We start from the raw sequence: 22905 nt of genomic DNA, 5'->3' as shown, positions 1-22905 counted from the left end.
CATCATCTGAATGAGTACTAGAAGCAAATCCATGAGAGGGTTTTCTGGAAGATTAAGACCACTGAGACTTTGGTATAGTAGGATATTTAATATGCTGGTATAATAGTTTTTAGGCAAGTTAAAATAGAAAAACAAAGGTTCTCCCTTTAGATCATCTTAAGAAAATATCTTTTCACATGAGTGGACAAGTCATGTCTATAAAGAATAGAATTTTTCAGTGACCACTTTAATGTCAACAATGGGAAGTTTAGTTCTAAATTTGAGGTTGATGGGGATCCCTGGATGGCTCAGCAACTAGCGCCTGCCTTCAGCCCAGGGTGTGATCCTGGAGTCCCAGGATTGAGTCCCGCATTGGGCTCCCTGCATGGAGCCTGCTTCTCCCTCTGCCTGTGTCTCTGCTCTCTCTCTCTCTCTGTGTCTTTCATTAATTAATTAATTAAATTAATTAATTAAAGGTTGCAAATTCTTCCCAATTGGTTGGTTCTCTTTTTTAACTTCTTTTATTGAGATAAAACACACATACCATAAAACTCACCATATTAACATGTATAATTTAGTGGTTATTAGTATATTGAGCAAATCATGCAACTATCACCACTGTCTATTTCCAGAACATTTTCATCACCTCAAAAAGAAACCCATACCCATTAGCAGTCAACTCCCCCATCCCCCTTCCCCCAAGCCCCTGGCAACCAGAGATCTACATTGTTTCCATGGATTTGTCTGTTCTTTTCTTTTCTTTTAAGATTTATTTATTTTAGAGAGAGAGAGGGTGCCTACGGGCAGGGGTGGAAGGGTGGTGGGAGAGGGAAAGAGAGCCCCACGTGGGGCTCAACCCCACAACCTCGAGACCATGACCTGAGCCGAAACCAAGAGTTGGGTACTTAACTGACTGTGCCACCCAAGAGGCCCTGGATTTCTCTATTATGAAAATTTTATATCAATGGTGTCATATAAAATGTGGCCCTTTGTGACTAGCTTTGTGTAATGTTTTCCAGGTCCATGGTGTAGTAGACATCAACACTTCATTTCTTTTTATGGCTGAATAATAGCCCATTGTGTGGGTATATACCACATTCTGTTTACCCATTCATCCATTGATGGGCATTTGGGTTGTTTCTACCTTTTGGCTATTGTGAATAATGTTGCTATAAACATTGGTGAACAAGTATCTGAGTCCTTGGTTTCAATACTTTTTGGTCTATACCTAGTAATGGAATTACAGGGTCATATGGTAATTTTATGTTTATATCTACACATAATGTATGTAATTTTACCTGGATATGTATATTATATATGTAACTTTATTAAGTTATATATAGTAATTTAATTTATTGAAGAACTACCAATTTATCCATTTTTTTCTTTTGTCACTTATGTTTTTGCTTCACTTGGGTTCACAAAGATTTACTCCTGTATTTTCTTCTGGGAGTGTTATAGTTTTTAACTCTTAATTTTGGCCTTTGGTCCACTTTGAGTTGATTTTTGTATATGGTATGAGGTAGGGATCCAAAATGATTATTTTTCATTTGAATATCCAGTTTCCCCAGCACCAGTCTTTTATTTCCTGTTAATCTTCTGTCTAGTTGTTCTATTATTGAAATTGGGGTATTGAAGTCTCCAGTTATTGTTTATAAATTGCCTGTTTTTCCTTTCAATTCTATCCATCTTGCTTCATGTGTTTTCAAGCTTTGTTTTTAGGTACATATACATTTATAATTGTAAATTATTGGTATATTGACCCTTAATCATTTTTTAAATGGTCTTATTTGTCTGTAGTAACAATTGTCTTAAGCTATATTTTGTCTGATATTAGTATAGCCACTCTAGCTCTTTTTCAGTTACTGTTTGCATGGTATATATTTTCCATCTTTTTACTTTGAACCTATTTTTGTCTTTGAATGTGAAGTGTAGCTCTTATAGGCAGCATATAATTAGATCTCTGCCCTTAGATTAGGGAATTTAATCCATTTACACTTAATGTCATTACTGATATGATAGGATTTACATCTGTCATTTTGCTATTTGTTTTCTATGTGTCCGTGTTTCTTTTTTCCCTCTATTCCTCCATTACTACCTACTTCTGTCTTTTATAGGTATTTCTAGTTTATGATTTAATTCCCTTGTCATTTTTTTGTTTTTAAAGTAATTTTCTTGGTGGTTGCCCTCTGAGTTATAATTAACATCTTAATTTATAGCAATCTAGTTTGGATTAATACCAATTTAATTTCATTAGTATATAAAACATCAATACTACATAACTTTGTTTTCTTTCCCCTATGTGATGTTATTGTCATACAGTTTACATCTTATACGTTATAAGTTCATCCACACATATTTATAATTATTGCTTTATGCAGTTGTCCTTTAAAACCAATAGGAGGGGAAATCCCTGGGTGGCTCAGCAGTTTAGCGCCTGCCTTTGGCCCAGGGCGCCATCCTGGAGTCCCAGGATCGAGTCCTGCATCGGGCTCCCAGCATGGAGCCTGCTCTCCCTCTGCCCGTGTCTCCGCCTCTCTCTCTCTCTCTCTCTCTCTCTCTCTCTCTGTGTTTCTCATGAATAAATAAATAAAATATTTTTAAAAATAAAATAAAATAAAACCAATAGGAGAAAGTATTTGCTGAACAAAACATAATATTTATGGAGTTATCTTTACTGATGTTCTTTATTTTTTTCCCTGTGACTTTGGGTTATTGTCTAGTGTTGTTTCATTTCAGCCTAAAGGACTCCCTTTAGCATTTCTTGAAGGGCATATCTAAGAGTGACAATCTCTCTCAGCTTTTGCTTTATCTGGGAATGTCTTAATTTCTCCTTCATTTTTGGAAGGACACTATTGCCAGATATAGAATTCTTCATTGACAGTTTTTTTCTTTCAGTGTTTTGAGTGTGTTATCCCACGGCCTTCTGGGCTTCTTGGTTTCTGTTGGGAAATTGGCTGTTAATCTTCTTGAGTATTACTTGTACATGATGAGTTACATTTCTCACTGCTTTCATGGATCTCTCATGGTCTCTGACTTTCAACACAGAAGTGTGAGAAATAAGACTTGGATAATTATTTAACATACAGCAGGAAAGTACAATTTCACAAAGCAATACAATGAAAAAGAATGCTTCTCTAAAAGCAAGTAATGTTTCTAAGTGTACAGGTTTGGCCTGTATAAAGAAGATATTGGCTTAATGACAAATATGAAGGAACTACTTTCCCAGTTGAGTTGACGGGAGGAAGTAGATCTCATTTCTGGCTGGTATACCTAGAATAAGAAACAGAAGTCAAGCTGGGATAGGGTAGAGCAGGAACATGTTTTGTAAAGGAGGACTGGTTAGCAGTAACAGCAGCCCCCTGCAAACCCCTGTAGCCTTCCAGTTTTTATATTACTTATTAAGACAGTTATATATTTGCTTTCCATTAATAAAGGTATCTGCATAAATGTGAGTACCTAAGTTTGTGAATTTGTTGGGCACTTAGTCCCTGGTGTTGTGGGTGGTGCATTTATAGCAGAAGGTCTCTGCACTGTCAACTCACAGATGGTAATGCTGGAATTTACTTCAAGCTTGTGGAATCATTACATACAACTTTACCAATGGTTACACTGTATATGTTCTTGACTCTTTCTGGAAACATGAAAACACAAGATGTCCACCATCTGAAATGTCAGGATAGTCCTTAAATATGGTTGCTATTTAAAGATGTATAAATTATAACCAGCCCACCAAATTTAATCTTTGGGACAGCAACATATTTGAAGTTTTGATTTAGTTGAAAGCCACCATAACTTGAAATCCACCATTTGATTTAACAAAATCGATCAAATGTTTAAATGTGTATAAAAGAATAGGAAACAAAATGGAATTATGTTTAATTGAATGCAAATACAAGGATTTCAGTATGATTAAGTTTCTCTGAGATGTTTTCAACTGGAATTACTTGTGAATAGACAGGAAGAGATGAATGGGAGAAAAGGAAATACCTATACTTTGGTAGGTTGACTTATCCACTTAAGAGTAGATGAAAATGGGGTGTCTGGGTGGCTCAGTCAGTTAAGTGTCCAACTGTTGACTTTGCCTCAGGTCAGGATCTCAGGGTCATGAGATCAAGCCCCACATCAGGTTCCACACTGGGCATGGAGCCTGCTTAATAGCCTCAATCTCTCTCCCTCTGTCAGTCCCCACCCCTTGCTTGCACACACATGCTCACTCTAAAAAAATTTTTTTAACTGGATGAGATGAGGACTTTGGAAGGTATTATTCCCTACTTTCCCACACCTTCTAGAGAGGAACCTTTATGGACTATATATTTCTTTCTTTTTTTAAAGATTTTTATTTATTCATTAGAGAGAGAGAGACAGAGACACAGGCAGAGGGAGAAGCAGGCTCCATGCAGGGAGCCCCACGCAGGACTCGATCCTGGGTCTCCTGGATCAGGCCCTGGGCCGAAGGCAGCGCTAAACTGCTGAGCCACCCGGGCTGCCCCATGGACTATATATTTCTTGAAGGCAAGCTCCATGTTCTATTACTACCACTTATCCATGCCAGCTTAGAAGTTGGCTGCCACATGCTCCCAGGGACCATGTTGTCCTCTTCCTAGCCTGTGATTTGACTGGGTCTGCCTAAGGACCCAGGGAGAACTGCATTGCCCCCCTCTTGGACCTACTCTCAAGTCCTTCTGCCTCTTTCTTTTAAAAAAAAAAAGATTTTATTTATTTATTCATAGAGATGCAGAGAGAGAGAGAGAGAGAGAGGCAGAGACACAGGCAGAGGGAGAAGCAGGCTCCACACAGAGAGCCTGACATGGGACTCAATCCAGGGTCTCCAGGATCACGCCCTGGGCTGCAGGCAGCGCTAAACTGCTGTGCCACCGGGGCTGCCCACTTTTGCCTTTTTCTTATTGTACCTGCCCTCAACTGATTCTCCTATGATATCCCCAAGGATTAGGCAGAAAGCTAGTGTTACTTGCAGCACCGATGTGGTTGAAAAGTTCTACCAACTGCTGCCTTTGTGGGCTTGCTGTGTTCATTTGTAAAATAGGGCCATTGGAGTATATCCTCTCTCAGGCCTTTTCTAACTCACTTACCATTCCAAGTATATGACCTAAATCCCTTAGTAATATGTTCAATATAATGGTGAGCACTTCTAGGTCCTCAGTACATCTAATACCTCAGTTTCTCATACAGGACACCATTCTGTAGGAGGTGAGTTCTCTGCTGCCCAACCATCTCCTTCCTTGTTGTATCTAGCTAGGACATACAAGTTGATCTCTTTAAAGATGAAAATTACCATGGCTGTATCCAGAAGTATGTTGAAGCACCATGACATTCAGAATGTATGCATATTACCTGGTCTATAAAAAGAGGTTAGACATTGTAGGAGAGAGAAACAATTGTTGATGTAACAAAATATTACCCAACTGTGACTAAAAGGAATCCTAGAGGATAATGGAGAAGCCCATGCTAACCAGTCAAGATGTTCTTACCTACTGAGCTCAGTGAAAAGAAACAAAGAAATATGGAACCATAAATGTATATTGGCAACAGTCTGTTTTAAGCTGTCCATTTTCTCTCCCAAACATATAGTCTCCTATTTCTACAACTCTGTCACTACTATCATCACCCAATAGTTTTGTGGGAAAGGGAAAGAGTCCAGGTAAGACAGCCAGCCAAGCACTTCAGTCCTAGGAGCAAGCAGAATGTATGTACCCCATTTACCAAGGAGAACCAACAGAGAAAATAATTTTCCATAATCCTTACCAACATACACCTTGCCAAAATAGCACAAGATCAAGCCCTACCCAACACTGAGTACAAATTAGCTGGACTCAGTTCTGTGATACTCTTTCCAGACCTTGTGGTTAAATAAGCTTCTTAGGAAAAACAAGAGGCCTGAGGAATGGATTCCTGGACAGAGCCAGTAGGAGAATACTTGATGGGGTTTGGAATTCAAGAAGAAACAATGATGAGAGAGACTCAGATGGGAATGGAAACAACTGTATCTTTGCTAGACTCCAACTCTGTGCTTTTTTTTTTCAGAGAAGTGAAATTAAGATATGCTACTAAATGGCAAGTATACAGACTCACTGAATTAGTGAGTGCTTTACTTAGGGGGATAAAGGATGAGTTTGAAGGGTAGTTTAGCCAAATGCTAAGTAGAAATTATTTTGTAAGTGTATATAATCAACCCAGCGAAAATTCTGTAACTAGAATTTCTGAATATAGAATTGCCTTACCTCACTTTGGGAGAATGATCTTTAACTACTGATGTTGGGATCACAAATATCAATAATAAGTAAATGTAAAATGACCGTTATTTTTCTTAAAAGAGCATCTCACCGGGATGCCTTGGTGGCTCAGTGGTTGAGCATTTGCCTTTGGCTCTGGGCATGATCCTGGAGTCCCACAGGGAGCCTATGTCTCTGCCTCTCTGTGTCTCTCAAGAATAAATAAATAAAATCTTTAAAAAATTAAAGGAGTATTTCACCAACTATGGGATTCCAGCAAGGTTGTGAATATATTCAAAGTATTAATGGCCAAGCTTGAGTTGAACTACAATGTTCAGTGACTTCCTTTAAAGCCATATCCTAGGGGTACCTGGGTGTCTCAGTTGGTTAGGTGTCTAATTCTTGATATCAGCTCAGGTTATGGTCTCAGAGTCATGAGATGGAGCCCTGTGTCAGGCTCTGTGCTAGGCATGAAGCCAGTTTACAATTCTCTCTCCCTACTTGCCCATGCTTCTCTTTCTCTCTCTCTAAAAAAATATTTAAACAAACTGAATTTTAAATGATTACCAAAAGACAGGGCTTAAATTCTTTTGCTATTGCCATTTTCACATTTCTTCATCCACTGTTTGACCACTCCATTCAAACTACTCGAGGTACAAAAAGGAAAACTACACCACGATAAGGAAGTATTTAATCATTTGGTAGCTGCAGTGTGGAACTAGGGTTGTCCATGGCCCTCATAAATTTCAATGCTTTACTCATCTTATGTAACCAAAGTGTTACAAAACCTTTACGTGGTGGATCTAGAAAGAGCCAATTGTTCTATCATCTAGCATCTTTATATTTTTTTAAGATTTTATTTATTTGAGAGAAAGAGAGAGTGTGCAAGCAGGGTGAGCTACAGGCAGAGGGAGATGCAGAAGCAGGCTCCCCGCTGAGCAGGGAGCCCTGCATGGGGCTCAATCTCAGGACCCAGGGATCATGACCTGAGCTGCAGGCAGACACTTAACCGACTGAGCCACCCAGGCACACCACCCCCACCCCCATGTTCTGGCATCTATACTGCTGTGTTTACCCAATGAAGCACTGTTTTTGAACACATCCCATATTTTCATATTTGAAAGAATTACCCAAGCATTTCTTTTTATTTTTAAAGATTTTATTTATTATTTATTTGAGAGAGACAGAGAGAAAGCATGAGTAGGGGAGAGGAGGCAGAGGGAGAGGGAGAAGCAGACCCTGAGATCATGACCTGAGCCAAAGGCAAATGCTTAACCAACTGAGCCACCGAGGCACTCCCCCAAGCATTTCTTTTATTTTCCTTATTTTTAAGATTTTATTTATTCATAAGAGACAGAGAGAGAGAGAGAGAGAGAGAGAGAGAGAGGCAGAGACACAGGCAGAGGGAGAAGCAGGCTCTATGCAGGAAGCCTGACGTGGGACTCAATCCCAGGTCTCCAGGAACAGGCCTGGGTTGAAGGTGGTGCTAAACCGCTGAGCCATCTGGGCTGCCCTCTTTTCTTTTTCTTTTTTTTTTTTTTTTAAGATTTTGTCTTCAGATTGCATAAATCTTTCTCCTTTTTTAAAGATTTTATTTATTTATTTAAGAAAGACACAGAGAGAGAGGCAGAGGCATAGGCAGAGGGAGAAGCAGGCTCTCCATGCGGAGCCTGATGCAGGACTCAATCCCAGGACCCTGGGTTCATGACCTGAGCCAAAGTCAGATGCTCAACCACTGAGCCACCCAGGTGACCCCTACCCAAGCATTTCTTAAATTAATCTTCACTCAAGGAGTAAGGCTATAAAGTATACAAAAGCACCATTCTTCTTCTTCCATTTCAACCTTTCAAAGTATGCAATTAAATATGAATATTGAGCAGTCCGGGTGGCTCAGCAGTTTAGCGCCTGCCTTCAGCCCAGGGCGTGATCCTGGAGACCTGGGATGGATTCCCATGTCGGGCTCCCTGCATGGAGCCTGCTTCTCCCTCTGCCTGTGTCTCTGCCTCTCTTTCTCTCTGGGTCTCTCATGAATAAATAAACAAAATCTTTTAAAAATAATAAAAATAAATATGAATATTATAATAATTTTACCCATGTTTCCTGTGGACATCCATTTCCCTCTTAAGATTCTGTAGCCTCAAACTTGGAAAAGAAAAGGTTTGAAGCTCTCTGACCTCCGAGGAAATAATAATGAGAAACTGAGAATCTAGTTGTTCATCAAGTCCCAGCTAATTTATTTATACCAGATGTACCAGTTCATTTATTATACTTCAGAATAATACAAGTTAGCCTTCATTATCTGAAACCTCTTTTAAAACTCCTATTTTTCAAATAGTATATTGGAGTAGGCAAATCATTTTCACGGAAAATCTATTTTTGAATCCTGATCTACACCTCATCTTTAAAGGAAGAAAGCTTTGACAGGACAACTAGAGGTACCTCAGTGATCCTCGGTGGACCAGAGGCCTCTCAGAAGAATAGTGAACCATCATTCTCCCGTCATTGAGGTTGACTCTTCAAGCACCGTGCCTGATGACATGGCTAACTGTGGTTCATACACAGAGGTTATTTTTAGAGGCAAGAATTTTCATTTCCCCAAAGTATAACCACAAGAGGTCTATTTTGAATGAATCAGATTCATACACTAGGACAATAGTAAAAGCTCTGACCATGCCTGTGTAACCTCAGTTCCCTGAGGAAATACGTAATATCTTGGTACAGCCTTACTCTGGGCCCCTTGCCCTCTGTCATGGCCCTCATCTGGCTGAGGCAGTTCCTCTGGAAACCAGGCAGTGCTGTGGGGGTTCACAGATGTCTTCCAAGTAAGTTTCCCTTACAGACACAGTTCTCTTTTGTCCTTGTGGCTTTTCACAGTGATTTAAAACTGACATTAAGACGAGTCATTCTTCTTCAACAGTGGCAGTCCCCACAGTCAGATGCTTTCAGAGGCAAGGTAGGCTTGGTGGCCTGCAGGGACACACTACTACATCTGCATTCTGCTGCCTGAGCTGGCCCCCTTCTCCAGGGTAGGCCAGCCTTGGCTCCAGCCTCATAACTGGAACTGTTGTTTGTGGGACTTTGGGCCCCTTAAACTGAGATTCAGTCTCTTAAGGCCAGAGATCTTAAAGGAAGGCATGACAGACATCAGCTGACAAATCTAGCAAACAGAATATCCACCCAGGATTGGAAGAGGCTCACTGGGTGGCCTCGGGAACCCCATCTGGCCACTTTAGTGCTTTGGTTGGCCACATCCCTTTGGGTTAGTTGGTTCATTTGCCTTAGAAGATCAATTTTCTGCCTTCCTCTTTGACTTCACCCCACTTTTTAAAAAATAGGCTCCATGCCCACTGTGGGGCTCAAATTCATGACCCTGTGATGAAGAATCCTCTGTTTCATGACTGAGCTAGCTGGGCACCACTGAGTACCTCGCTCTATCAAAAGAGTAGGCTCCCTCGACTGGAGCAGACTATGGGACCTGCTTTTCAAGGTTGCCCTCATAAAGTGAATGCTGGTAGTCAGTCAGTGTGTCTATCTGTACATCTGTCTAGCCTCAGGGTACCCAAGGGACCCTGGCAGGAACCAGCTATTTCTGCACCAGAGCAATAGCAATGGCAGATCAGACCAGGGTTGCAGAGATGGAGATTGGGAGAGATCCTAAATTGGGGAGTCAATTGCTTGTTTATTGTTAACCCATTGGCTCATTTATTCTTTCAGTTACCAAGCATTTCCTGAGTACCTACCATCCCTCAGGCACTGAGTCCCAGGACCATGCCCCTTCCCAGTTAATGATGGAGTACAGAAGCTCTCATCTCTGACCCCACTCCAAACCCTGGGAACCTCACCGCAGCTATCCTTAAACAGCTGTCATGCTAAGCATGGCTACCTTGGTTCACATCTCTCTCCACAATTCCTTGATTTGTAAAATGAAGCTAATAATACTTGCCTTGCTGCCTCGGGGGGGTCCTGGATGGATCAACTGAGAAAACAGATATGGAAGTCCTTTTAATTAGAAAAATAATAAAATGCTGATCGTAATGACACATTAAGAGTTTTTGAGGGCCTACAGTGTTCCACGAACGCACTCTACCCAGGCTGTACCTGAATGTCAACTAATACCAATAACTCAGAATTCGTCCCCTTTAGAGATTCAGATTTTAGAAATATATAGGTTCAATATATACCCACTGTGTGAACACTTACTGTGTGCTAGATGCTTAGCTCAGGGCTTCACATGGATTCCCTCATTTAATCCCCACAGCAATGCACTGTGGGAGATGAGTACAGGTATTATTACACCCACTTTATAGATGAGAAACATAAGGCTTTGAGGAGTTAAAGAACAACTTGTTTATAGCAACAAAGCTAGTAAATGAGAGAGTCTGCATTTAAATGCAAGTTTTCTGACTCTAAATTATGAACTTTTAACTACCGTGCTATACTTCCTCTTGGGAAAAAAAATAAAACTCTCTACAGATCTAAGCTATTGGTAATATTATCCTAAATTTTTTATTTTAAAGCTGTGGACACCTTCCTAAGACTTGCAGAGAACCATTTATTTCTACCATGGAGAGGGAGCCCCACCAAAATGGTTTTTGTTCTATCTCAAGTTTGTTTTTTTCACATCCTGATTTGTTTTACTAGCTAGACATTTATTTAATTGGGAGGACTTATTTGCACAAGTTTCACTGCCACGTTAACAAACATAAAGTAAAAATTGGGGGAGCTGGAAGTGGTAGAGAAAGTGTGTGCTGTAAGAGGCGGACGTGGAAGCAGTGCCCAGACAAGAGCATAGCTGGGTGTGGGTGGCCTTCTTACTGATTCCATATGGAAGCACAGCTTCTAACAGGCCCCCTTGCTCTTCATCACTAACATCTCTGCGTGCACCCTTAATGCACAGACCCTTATCTTACAGGGAACCTCCAGATGGGTTTCCTCAGGGAGCTGTGGTGGCACAATCATGTAGCATGCAGTGCTCATATAGAAGGGTTTCCTCAGACTCTTAAAAAACTTCCCCCCAGCCTTCTTTCTGGTACTCCGTGTCTGGCCATGGAGTGTTACTTGTTTTGCCTTCCAAGGCATTTTTAATAAGTTGGTCATGTCTGTTTCTGTGGATGCTACTGCTGCTCCTTCCCCTCCTCCTCTGCTTCCTCTTCAAGATCATCATTATCCTGAGCAGCAGAGTTAACATGTTCGAGAACTTGTTACCTTGCCAAGCAATGTGCGAAACACCTCACACACAGTCATCTATTTATTTGTTCACTCATCTATTTAATGAATATTTATCAAGCATCCACTTGGTACCAGACACTGTGCTCTATACACAGTGGTGATCAAAACAGACCATTATCCCTTCTGTTAGAGTACTGGAGGTGCAACAGGGGAATTAATACTTACAAATTGTTGCAAGTTCTGTAACAGAAGGTTACCCAAGACTATGAAAGGTGAGCGAGTAGCATTATCCTCTGTTTGACAGGTAAGGAAACAGAAGCTCCGAGAGATTAAATAACTTGCCCAAAGTAACACAGCTAGTAAGTAGGCCGAGTAGAGATTCAAATCCATGCTGGTCAGATTCCAAAGCTCACACACTTTAACTGCTATACTTTATTGCCTCTCCAATGTGTGAAGTGCAGATATAGCCATTAATTCTAGCCCTCCGTGTTTGGGTTCTGGCTTCCTCTCAAATGTGTGGAGTTGCAATTGTTTCCAATTAGTTGTGGCTGTGGTTTGGTGCATTTGTTCAAAGAAAGTGTGCACGCAAAACAGGGGTCACGTGCTCTAAGTCTTGTGGATGTGCACAACGTATAAATAATAATGGCATTCCAGAAAAGCTGGGACTCATTGGAATCACTGCATTTGTTTCCCATTAGCTTATGCTACTCAAATGCAAACAGTAAAGCATGTGTTTACATTGCTGTAGACATGGAAAGCCGGGCCCCCAAAGCGTTCCTTGCAGGTTGTATAAAGCTGAGCATCCAAATAGTTCAAAAACAGTTTTGTAAGCCCAGCTTAATAGCTTTAAAATGTAACCTGGATTCCAGATATTGAAAAACCGCCCAGAGAGAGGTATGTGAGTGGCCCAAGGAGACAAGTCCAGCTAAAGCCTCAAACTATGTACCAAGCCCCATAGTTGCAGTTCTCTATTTTGTTTCTTATCCTTTATTTTTAAAAAGCTAAAGAGCTTAACGTCAAGAAAACTCTTACCATGTTACAACAGTAATGGAATTTTTCATTCTATTCTAACCAGCTGTCTGAAGCTTTTCAAAACAAACCTGTTTATGATGAAATGGTTTGGTTATTTAAGGCACAGTAGATGGCGAGGCTGGGAAAAACAAGTGGGAAGCATCCCATGCCATTATTGCTCCTCTCCCCAGGTCTCCCACAATACCAAAGGGCTCTCCCATCAAGCTCTTGTTTGTGGCTATAACATCTGAGAAGGTGGGATTGAACTAGAAACCATCTCAGGTAAAGGCAGTGAAGATGACAAACATGTGAAATGAAGGACCCCTTAGCTGATGTCTTTCCTTAGCACAGCATGTTTTTCTTAAAGAGCTCTGGGCTTGGAAGCAGAAGCCTTTGTTTTTATTTACTTAAAATTTTTATTTGTGTGGGTGTTTTTTTTTTAAAGTAATCTCTATGACCCAATGTGGGGCTCAGACTCACAGCCCCGAGACTGTGTTGCACACTCCCCTGGCTGAGCCAGCTTGGCACCCCAGAAGCCCTTATTTTTAATGAGGTCTCCATCACTTACTCACTTGACCAGTCACTTGACCAGTGACTCAGTCAAGCTACGTCCTCTCTCTGAGCCTCAGTGTCCTCCCTTGACATGGAAGATAGGGATGGCAATCTTCCTTGTTACACAAATTGGCAGTGAGGATTCAAGGATTCTGTGAGAGAACATATGTTAAGCCCTAACACAATGTGTGGCTGATAAGGTTCATATCTTTGTAATCAAGATAATTTCAAGAGGCATGTTATTTATACCATATAGACAGATCAAGAGTTGCTGCTCTCACTGGTCAAATTTCAGCATATTTGATCCCCCTAAGAACAACAAGTATGTTCTTTGATCTTAGTTCTCCTGCCAACCAAGCACGAAAAGAACTTTGGCCAAATCATATCATCCCATGCCACGGTGTTCATTGTTATCCTGGTTATGGTTTTTAAGAACACGAAATTGCCATATTCTAGGAGGCCATTTTTTTTCTCTCTCTCTACACTGTGGTTCTAATTTTCTTAAGTAATTATTCCAAGCTTTTTGGTTCCTCTTATCACACAGCCTTGGGTACCTGTTCTAAAACTAACTTTAAATATTCCACTTTCTAATCAAACAGTCACTCACCTTTACACAAGGGTATTTTCATTAACTCCAAAGACAAAAGGTCATGATGTCCATACTTAAGCAAAAAGGAAATCATCAGATTGAATTTACTTTTTAAAGAAAAATGGTTTGAAGAGCACGTATTAAGGACTCGGACACACATGAGGCTGAGGTGACTCTTTAACAAATGTGATTTCAGAGGGTTTCTGGGAAGTGGAGGGACACTTGGAGCAGCTTCTTTTAATGTGTGAACTGTGATTCACTCATGGCAAGATGGTGGGGGACAGATTTAGTTAAAAATGCAGATCTGTGCTCTACCTCAGGCCTACTAGATAAGCAGCTCCTTGGATGGGGCCTGGGAGCCTGAGTTTTTAACAAGCTTTAACAAGTTTTGTTAAACTTTAACAAGTTTTTAACAAGAATCCTAGGTGATTCTTACAGACATTGAAGACTCACTCCCATGGTGCATAAAAATGTATGTAATCATTTTCTTAATGTTTACTTTTTTTTTACTTTTTTTAAAGTTTTTATTTACATTCCAGTCAGTTGATGTACAGTATAATATTAGTTTCAGGTGTACAATATAGTGATTCAATACTTCCATACCACACCTGGTGCTCATCACAAGTGCCCTGCTTAATCCCCATCACCTATTTAACCCAGACCCCCAACCACATCCCCTCTGGTAACAGTCTGTTCTCCGTAGTTAAGAGTCTGTTTCTTGGTTTGCCTCCCCCTCTCTCCTTTTTCCCTTTGCTTGTTTGTTTTGTTTTTTAAATTCTACACATGACCGAAATCATATAGTATTTGTCTTTCTCTAGCCGACCCATTTCACCCAGCATAATATTCTCAAAATAAAAAGCTTCTGCACAATGAAGGAAACAATCAACAAAGCTTAGAGGCAGCCTATGGGATGAGAGAAAATATTTAATTTTTTAAAGTAATCTCTACTCCCAACATAGGTCTTAAACTCATGACCATGAGATCAAGAGTTGCCTGTTCTACCCACTGAGCTAGGCAGGCACCCCTAAAAAATGTATATTCCCTTTGACCTGATAATCCTACTAATGGGAAACTAAGGAAATAATCCAGAATATGGAAAGAGTAATGTGAATGCTCCTGATGCTACATCTTTATTTATAAGAACAAAAGAACGAGAAGTGGTGTCAATATTCAGTATTGGAGCATAGTTAAGTGAATTTCAGCAGATTCCTTACAGGCACCTTGTACATGTTTTATCAAGTTTAAAGTATCACAACAATTCCGTGAGGTGGGCATAATTCCCCCCATTTTGATGAAGACACTGAGGTTTAGGGATAATAAGCAGTGAAGTTAGTAAGTGGGGAGAAAAGCCAATGAAGGGGAAAAACCAGGATTCTAACCCAAGTCAGTCTGATTCTAAAATCCAAATTCACCTATGTAAAAAGAAAGGTAATACAAAGAAGCCCTACCTTTGAAAACACAAATGTTGTTTATTAGAGTTTGGGAATTGGGAATCTTTCCTTATTTCTCTTTCCTTTCACCTTTCTATGTTATATTGATACTTACATAATTAAAATAGTAGATCATAAAATCAAAATTGCTTGTATATTTAAACAAATGTGATGGTCTTATGTGGCTCAACTCGAGTTACAAGGAGGGTAGGAGCTGTAAAAAAAAAGCTGGCTATGAAAAAGGCCTGTATGCTTCCCCCTGCTAAGGCCTGCCAAGCAATGAGTAGCAGAAATGTCAGGCTTATGAAATGATTATGGGGGCAGTGGAGTAAAATAAAATAATCAGACCTGTGTTTCAAGAAGATAAGTTTACATTGATAATCATTATTTGGAGCTCTGGCTTTTAAAAAGCTAACAGAGTGATGCATGGGGGGCTCAGTCAGTTGAGTGTCTGCCTTTGACTCAGGTCATGATCTCAGGGTCCTGGGATCAAGTCCTGCATCAGGCTCTCTGCTCAGTGGGGAGGCTGCTTCTCCATCTCCCTCTAACCCCACCACCACCACTTGTTCTCATTCTCTCTCTTTCTCTCTATATATATATCAAATAAATACAATCTTTTTAAAAAAAATAAAAAGCTAACATAATAGTGTCCTTTTACCTTTGCACAGTGGCAGTATCATACCCAATGTGGTTTATCCAAGGAACGATCATTGCTAATTGAGAATAGTGTCCTTTGAAATGGCAAACAATTAATCAAAAGTCTCAGGCACCTAAAGTTAACTGATTTGTGTGCAAGGTTCTCATAACTTTCTTTTTATAAAGCGAGTGTTCAGTGTGGAAGACACTGTAAAGTGTGAGAGAGGGAACAAGGAGGTCAACATTGTGAATTGCAATTAGCCAATTGGATTTCTGTGCCAAATTCCAGGCTGTACTCAATCCACAGTTCTCACTGGCAGTTCCTCATCTCTAACACATGACCGTTCCTTCAACACTCTGGAGCTTCAGACTCTTCTTTAGGACTTTTGCCTTAACAATAGTTTTCTGGGTTTGGACTTGTATTGTCAAGGTGTATGGGTGGGTTAGGCTCATCAGCAGATGTCAGTGTAAAATGGTTCCAACATACACTATAATCCTTCAATGTTGAAACTGTCTCCAAAATGGGAGCCATTTAAAACTAAAGAAGTAATCTCATTGGCAAAATTTTAAAGGTTTTTTTTAATGGTATTTTTAAAAATTGAACAACCAGGGAATACTAGGGCATCGTACTGGAGTTTGGAAAATGGTCTCTCAAAGATTAACCATAGATCTTAGTCACAGTTGTCCAAAAGGGTTTGGCTATTCATTCACAGGTTCTCCTACAGTCAATCTGTGCTTTGGGTTTCTCATTTTAATGAGGCTGTGGAAGTAGCTTTGGAAGAATTAAATAGGGGCACCTGGGTGGCTCAGTGGTTGAGCATCTGCCTTTGCCTCAGGTCGTGATCCCGGGATCCTGGGATTGAGTCCTGCATTGGGCTCCCTGCAGGGAGCCTGCTTCTCCCTCTGCCTATGTCTCTTCCTCTCTCTGTGCATCTCTCATGAATAAATAAATAAAATATTTTTTTAAAAAAAAGAAAGAATTAAAGATACCATGCCACTATATTTTGCTTCCACTCAATAGCACATTTACTAAGTATCTGCCGTGTGCCAGACACTACCTTAAATGCAATGAGGTTCAAAGATAAATAAGACTCAGCCCCTGGACAGCTCACAGTCTAGTGGTAGAGCAAAGTCACATGTACACATAAATAATACCAGGTTGCTATTTAGTGCTATTAGTGCTATTTAGGAGGTACAGATGAAGGAAGTGCTGGTGGAAGAAGGGAAAGGAGAGCCATATGACCATCTGTGAGAGCCAGGAAGGCTTTATTAAGGAAGCAGCATTTAAACTTGGCTTGAAAGAATGGAGTGCTTTCAGTAGACAGCAATGAAAACAACTCATACTGGGTACTCAATTAATATTTGCTGATGAGACTAATGACAGGAACAGATAGGAGACATGCTTGAGAAATAGTAAGTTGTCTATATCTAACCGCCAGTTCCCCTTATGTGAACAGTTCTTATTCAGGTAATCATGACATATATGAAGGATGTACTTTTGAAAATTAACCTAAAAATGCTTATGTCAATAGCAGTTTTCTCATACAAAATAATGGAAAATTATATTTGGTCAAACTGAAATGATATTATAGCCTAGATTAGCAGTGTTCGAAGAATGGTGTATGGACCCTGGGAATCCGTGAAACCTAATGACCCACAAGGTCAAAATTACTTGCACAACAGTACCAGGGTGTTGGTTTGCCTTTTTCACTATGTTGATATTTGCACCAGTGGTGCAAAAGCAATGGTGAGTACGACTGTCAGCAACACAGTATGAATCAAAGCAGTGACTGCAAACTGTACCAGCAGTCATTGTATTCTTCACTGCCATATAGTTGCAAGAGAATAAAAGTTTCACTTAAGAATATCATGACTGGCCATTAAAAAAAAAGAATTATCATGGCTGGGGTACCTGGCTGGCTCAGGCAGTGGAGAATGCAACTCTTAATCTTGAGATCATGAGTTTGACCCCCACGTTGGGTGTAGAGATTACTTTTTTTAAAAGTTATGGACAAAACAGTAAAAATGATTAGTTTATTAAGCTATAACTCCTGAGCATCCTTTTAAAAACTATTCTGTGTGTATGGGGCACCTGGGTGGAGTCATCAGTTAAATGTCTGGCTCTTGGTTTTGGCTCAGGTCATGATCTCAGAGTTCTGTGATGGAACCTTGCATAGGGCTCCGTGCTGTGCATGAAGTCTTCCTGAGATTCTCTCTCCCTCTCCCTCAACCCCCCAACTTGGGCTCTCTCTCCCTCTCTATCTAAAATAAATAAATAAATCTTAAAAAATATTCTGTGTAATGAAATGTGAAGTACACTTACAGTATTTCTGCTGCAAACCGTGTAGACATACATCTCAAGGAAAAGCACTTGTAAGATTATTTAAGCTATGAGCTAAACTGGCCTCATTTTCATGCAATGCCATTTTTATTTCAAATAATGACTGACAAACTATGGTTATTCAGACTCAAGTATTTGCTAGACATTTTCTTTGAAAGGAATAAAGAGAGCCCATCAGTTAAAGGAAAAACTGATAGTATTTGTTGCCAGTGATAAAATTTAAACTTTCAAGATAAAATAAAAATTTTGAAACACTTGTATCTGCTACCATGAGCTTGCGAGCTTCCCAACACTTAGACATTTTCTAATTAGATTGGAGGTGATGTAATGAATGGATGTGATTTTTTTTAAAGATTTTATTCATTCATGAGAGACACAGAGAGGAGAGAGAGAGAGAGAATGAGAGGCAGAGACACAGGCAGAGGGAGAAGCAGGCTCCATGCAAGATGTGGGACTCGATCCCCGTCTCCAGGATCATACCCTGGGCTGCAGGCGGCACTAAACCGCTGCACCACCGGGGCTGCCCCTGGATGTGATTTTTTAATGTATCATATAATGAAAGATATTGACATTCAGAAGACCTGTATAGCTCAGTGAACCAGTATTTTTGGATGACCATGCATGATGATATAAAATGGCTAAAAGGTCCATTCAAAGTTCAGAGCACACCAATGAATTTTAATGTAACAGAACATGAAAAGTTTATTCATGTGGTTTCATACTTGACATTGCAACTAATTTTCCCCACTTACTGAGTTTTTATGAAGTGTCACCGAAAAATATCCACAGTTTTCTGAAAGGCTACTAAAATACTTCCCTCTTTTCCTACTACATATCTGTGAGACACTAGATTCTGTACAAATATTTAAATCAAAACAACAGATTGGATGGAGAAGCATATATGATGATCCACCTGCCATATTAACCTGGACTTTAAAGAGATTTGCAAAAATGTATAACAATGCCACCCTTCCTTCTAACTATTTTATATCAGGGGAAAATATATTTCTTTTTTCATTAGAAAATGTTATATATGTTAACACATTATGGATTTATTATGGTTAAGTGTAAACAAGTTATTAAGTATTTTTTACATTTCTCAGTTATAATTTCTAAGATGGTAAATGTCAATAGATATAAACAACTTCTTGTATAAACAGAAGTTCTCTTGGATTTTGAATATGAGTGTAAAGGGGCCCTGAGACCAAAAATTTGAGAATCATTAGGCTAGCTTATCCTAGCCTATGCATCTATATTGTACATTTAGATGTGTAGGATAAGTTGGAATAGGGAGGGTCAGAGAAGGGATGCATTAGAGCAGGAGGATAGAGATGGTGCTAGAGTAGGAGACGGTAGGTGGCTTGGCTTCTCCAACACCATTAGAAGTTGTTGGACTTTTCTTTCTTTGCTCAAAAAAAAAAAAAAAAAACCAAACAAACCCATACTCCCATTTCTCTATGATATATAGCTTGTTCCAAGTAGATCTTGATGTAGGAGTTAAATCACAAGTGGATAACATAAAAGTATACTTTGCAGTGACAATGAACATGGATAATAGAAACCAGGATATGTCTGTATATGCATTTTTTCTGGATACCTCTTGTGCAATCACCAAAATCTCACTTTTGGTAGATCCAGCATCTTTTTTGGCCAATATTTGTTTAAGTATGAAGTGGGCCTGACTTTTAGGACTGAAAATGAGAGGTGGGGCAGGAATAGAGGACCCTGGAATACAGCCTTGGTGAGAAATGCAAGGAAAAGTAAAATGGGGCCTAAGAGCCGCCCTCAGACATGATTTGCGTTGTGGGTTGGGCTTCCGGGTCAATGGAGAAATTGGAGAAAGTGAGAGTCACCATCAAATTATAAAGGCATTGACTAGGGCACAGGGTGGCTCAGTGGTTTAGCATCTACCTTTGGCTTAGGTTGTGATCATGGAGTCCTGGGATTGAGTCCCGCATCAGGCTCCCCACAGAGAGTCTGTTTCTCCCTCTGCCTATATCTCTGCCCCTCTGTCTGTGTCTCTCATGAATAAATAAATAAAATCTTTAAAAAGGAGTTGATTACATAACTGAAAAGCCAGACACAGAGGTGTAAAACAAACATGCCTCTTGGTAGGCATATTATTTACAATAAAGCAAAATGAATTTCAAACCAGCTTATAGAAATTGTGAAAGAGGGAGAGATTTTTAAAGTTTTTCTAGTGACCAAGGCATGGTACATTGGCAATTAATTGTAAGTATGTATTTAAAATGTGTGTAAAATGCCATTGGTAATCTCTTTATCTGGTGGGAAGCATTTGTTGTAATATAATGGAAATATAATTGTAGGAGGCTTCTGTAGGGCTCTTTCCTGATCTTGGTGTCCTCCCAGACTATAAATATGCTTTGTCTATCACACCTTAAGCTTCTTTTTTTAAAATAATAAATTTATTTTTTATTGATGTTCAATTTGCCAACATACAGAATAACACCCAGTGCTCATCCCGTCAAGTGCCCCCCTCAGTGCCTGTCACCCATTCACCCCCACCCCCCACCCTCCTCCCCTTCCACCACCCCTAGTTCGTTTCACAGAGTTAGGAGTCTTTATGTTTTGTCTCCCTTTCTGATATTTCCTACCTATTTCTTTTCCCTTCCCTTCTATTCCCTTTCACTATTATTTATATTCCCCAAATGAATGAGAACGTATAATGTTTGTCCTTCTCCGATTGACTTATTTCACTCAGCATAATACCCTCCAGTTCCATCCACGTTGAAGCAAATGGTGGGTATTTGTTGTTTCTAATGGCTGAGTAATATTCCATTGTATATATAGACCACATCTTCTTTATCCATTCATCTTTCGATGGACACCAAGGCTCCTTCCACAGTTTGGCTATTGTACACCTTAAGCTTCTCATTGGTGAGTTCTCCTACCATGGAGGCTTTCAGGAACTTAAATACCATGGTATAGAAGGTCTAATGCAGTAGACACCAGCTACTGGGTGGTGGGAGTAGCATGGAGGAGTAGGGAATCATGTCAGATGCTATGGAATGTTCTGTAAGTATAAAATTCTAAAGAATATAAGCAGCTGGGGCACCTGGGTGGCTCAGTTGGCTAGTTGCAGCTCAGGTCATAGTGATCTCAGTGTCATGGGATCCAGCCCTACTTTGGGCTCTGGGCTTAGCACAGAGTCTGTTTGAGATTCTCTCCCTTTCCCACTCCCTCTGCCCTTCCCTGCTAAAATAAACAAACAACAAGTAAATAAATATTTTTTAAAAAAGAATATGGGGCACCTGGGTGGCTCAGTCAGTTAAGTGACCAATTCGAGATTTCAGCCAGGTAGTGATCTCAGGGTCATGAGATTGATGCCCATCTGGCTCTATGCTCAGCACATAATCTGCTTGGGACTCTTCCTCCTCTCTCTCCCTCTGCCCCTCCCCCCCAGCTCTTTCTCTCAAATAAATAATTTTTTTTTAAAAGAATATAAGCAGTTTACACTTACCTACATTTGAAAATGGTTTTTAAAAGCTTCTGTGCAGTTCATTCAGCAGTTTTCAATGCCTCCTGTTTGTAAGACTGTTTCAGACCTCCCTGAGAAATAAATCTTAACATGCTGCTACATTTCTGGTCCTTTCTTTCAGCTCCTGAGAACCATGTCTGTGCCCAAAGGTAGAGTTCTGGATAAAAACCTTGACGAGGAGGGGCTTGAAAGTGGCGACTGTGGCGACGATGAAGACGAGTGCATCGGGGGCTCCGGGGATGGCACGATGAAAGTGAGGAACCAGCTCCGCTTCCTTGCAGGTATGTGTGTGAGCCAGCTGGCATCCAAGCCAAAATAGCTATGCTTGTGGATTCAACACCAGTTGACTCTGCTCTCTGTAACTTTCTGAAAGTCCCCACAACCTACAATGCCATCAACTTTGCAAAGAAATACTATACTCTAGAAAAAAAAGTTTTCAGGTACCCCTCTTTTCCTCCCATCTCCAGACCTAGGTAGATTAAAAGGGTAACTTCCTGTTTTTATTTTTTATTGTCTAAAACAATCAGACCAAATCAGGTGGCCCTGTTTCCCATTGAATATTTCCTTGGTTCTTCTCAGTTATGAAAAGCAATGCAATCTTGGGAGTCTTGTGAAAACTGACAATGGGGTAACTTTAAAAGGAAGCATAAACATACTGCCCTTGTTTCTATCTTCATACCATTGCCCGCATTTATTTCCGTATTAGATCCCACTCTTCTGTCCTTTCCTAAATTACACCCATCCCTCCACTGTATGTTAACTGTCCTGGAATCAAAATGTTAAATTTGCATTTTAAGTGTGATAAAGTGAAAAAAAATAGCTTTGGGGGTAGAGCAAACTTGCATTTGCATTCTGGCTCTCTTCCTCCTGAGTCTTCATTCCCTTGTCCATCAAATGGGGATCAATACCCCAACTTCACAGGACTATTGCAGGATTACATTAAGGGGGAAAGTTTGTAAAGCATCTAGCCTGGTACCAGCACATATTCAGTGCTCCATAATTGTTAGTTTCCTGGAATGAAATCTTTCACACACATCCCCATCCTCTCTGAATTACTACCACAAATTTTGCCAATGCTTTCAAGAAATAGTCTGCAGTGGCTCCCAAGTTCCATTCCTAGGGCATAATGGGATCACTCAGAGGCTGGCACCTTATAATCAGTAAAAATAATATAAGCCAATGTTCACTGGACATTAACCAATACTGCGAGTGCTGTACTGGAACTTTGCTTGCATTGTCTCATATCATTTTCACTGTGAACAAGGGGTTGTTACTATTCCCACATTACAGATGAGAAAACTAATGCTGGAAAAGGTAATTTGCTTAAGGTTGTGCAGTCACTAAGGGTAGAGTCAGGATTCAGAACCACACAGTGAGATTTCAGAGACTACTCTTTGAATAACTCTACTCTGATCCTTCCTTCTCTGCTCATCTAGACTTTTGTAAAAAGGCTGAAATCTGTTCTG

The 22905-nt window shown here is 40.1% G+C and overlaps 1 protein-coding gene across 1 annotated transcript in view; it reads left to right on the top strand.

Annotated features, from left to right (window-relative positions):
• GPC3 (glypican 3) overlaps positions 1 to 22905 on the top strand; it is a 441034-nt gene that overhangs the window by 361168 nt on the left and 56961 nt on the right. Inside the window, exon 7 of the mRNA XM_025431385.3 lies at positions 21561 to 21720. Coding sequence (XP_025287170.1) covers positions 21561 to 21720 — 160 coding nt within the window. The remainder of the gene's footprint in view (positions 1 to 21560; positions 21721 to 22905) is intronic.

The sequence above is a fragment of the Canis lupus genome, chromosome X, assembly GCF_003254725.2.
Source record: "Canis lupus dingo isolate Sandy chromosome X, ASM325472v2, whole genome shotgun sequence".
Taxonomy (NCBI): Eukaryota; Metazoa; Chordata; class Mammalia; order Carnivora; family Canidae; genus Canis; species Canis lupus.
This window is presented reverse-complemented; position numbering and strand designations above follow the sequence as displayed.